General features: G+C 30.4%; 1 protein-coding gene across 1 annotated transcript; it reads left to right on the top strand.

Annotated features, from left to right (window-relative positions):
* Positions 1–36: 36 nt before the first annotated feature.
* Positions 37–1,044, top strand: LOC111026703. Its single transcript, XM_022304832.1, has 2 exons — positions 37–573; positions 645–1,044. The coding sequence occupies exons 1-2, from the start codon at positions 475–477 to the stop codon at positions 1,011–1,013; spliced, it is 468 nt and encodes a 155-aa protein (XP_022160524.1). The 5' UTR covers positions 37–474; the 3' UTR covers positions 1,014–1,044.
* Positions 1,045–1,766: the final 722 nt, after the last annotated feature.

The following is a 1,766-nucleotide window of genomic DNA, read 5'->3' as shown; positions in this document are numbered from 1 at the left end:
GGGGGGGGGGGCTTGGGGGGACTTAGTCCCCCCAAATATTGTAATAGCCCCCCCAAAATTTTGTCGTCTTTATGTGAAAATATATGATATATATATTTACTAATTGTACAGTACTTATTCGCGAATGTTCTCGTACGTTAGTGCTTATCGAGAACCTTCGAGAAACATTATATAATCGATAACGTCATAATATCTTTAAGATTATTCGAGAACAATCGAGAGCATTATCTCGCATCTATATATATCAGAAAAACTAAACCGTCAGTTACCAGTCCGCAGCATAGTCCCGCACGAAGTAACACGCGTCGCATTGTAAACAAGTCCGCCGCCGCCGCCGTCGCCGCTATACCTAGTGTGTTAATCTGTTTTAATAGTGGCTACTCCGTAATTATTTTATATTTTTATATCTCGTATTTTTAAAATGTTCTTTAACCGTTGGTGAGCCTTAATAATAAAATAATAATAAATAATAAAATGTCTAAAAGTACTACATATTATGATATTTTTAATGTAAATAAAAAACAAAATAATCTAACACACGAATCACCAAATGTTTTAAAAGACCATTATCAGGTATATACTATTTGAATAATATGCATGATATACATTTAAATAAATTGATTTACTCCAAAAAATATTTTCAGGACTTGTTGGACATATCTAAACAAGATTTAAGATCAGAAATGACAGTTGCCAAAAATTGTATTAAAAGTTCATGCGATAAAAATGATTTTAAACTTGAAGATATAAAAAAATATGTCTCAAAGCAAGTCTACCCAAATGTGTACAAATTGTTGCAAGTGGCGATCACTCTTCCAATTAGTTCATCAACATGTGAGCGTTCTTTTTCGGCAATGAGACGCTTAAAAACATGGTTAAGAACATCTATGCTTCAAAATCGTTTCAACACAATTTCAATACTTAATATTGAAAAGGATATTGTAAAGCATATTGACAATGACTCCATAATCAACAAATTTGCAAGAAAAAATAGAACAATTGTGTTACAATAATTTTAATAAACTTTATTCTTTTAATGGTCTTTTTTTGTTGTATTTATGTGTACTTATAGGCTGTTAAAATGCTTTCAGATTCAATTCAACAAAATATGCGACACAATGTGTTTCTTTGTTTTTCGATATCTATCAAATTATTTGAATATAGTTTTTATTTTAGTTTAGCCCCCCCAGAAATTCTAATGGATTTCCGCCTATGGTGAAAGTCACAATAAGCTGAGACCTTGGACATTACATCAAATACCTACGTCAAAACAACTTTAAAGTTTATACTTTATCTATTAAAGATTCACCATCAGCCTACGAATCCCCAGTGGCCTTAACAAAAAAAAAAGAAAAAAGATCTTTTAGACATGTGCAAGTATATGCCTCAACTATTCAGTGACTTCTATGCATCATTACCTGGATAATATATTGTATTAATTTTAAAATATGTAAAAATAATTATGTGGTTTTTAGTAATAAAATACTATGTTTTATTAATATTAGTATTTATAATATAATTTTGTTTGAGTGAAATGAATACAGTAACAGTACCTACACAAAAAAATAAATAATAAAATATTGTAGAGTGTTATAGTCGAATATGCAAGAACGTGCCATGTGCGTTCCAAATACATTTAAAAAAATGTATGATACAGTTTTCGTTTTTAGTTGTTCCTGGACATTTACGAATTGCTACATAGCACGTTATTCCCGCCCACCCTTAGTAAGTTACTTACTTAGTTGCATTGTTCATAATTCATTACT

This window comes from Myzus persicae, unplaced genomic scaffold (genome assembly GCF_001856785.1).
Source record: "Myzus persicae strain clone G006 unplaced genomic scaffold, MPER_G0061.0, whole genome shotgun sequence".
In the NCBI taxonomy this organism is placed as follows: domain Eukaryota; kingdom Metazoa; phylum Arthropoda; class Insecta; order Hemiptera; family Aphididae; genus Myzus; species Myzus persicae.
The sequence above is the reverse complement of the archived record's forward strand: the minus strand, read 5'-3'. Positions and strand labels throughout refer to the sequence as shown.

Coding starts and splice junctions, on each gene's coding strand:
- LOC111026703 (XM_022304832.1), top strand. CDS start 475: ATGTCTAAAAGTACTACATATTATGATATTTTTAATGTAAATAAAAAA. Junction 574..644: donor TTTTAAAAGACCATTATCAG/GTATATACTATT, acceptor AAATATTTTCAG/GACTTGTTGGACATATCTAA.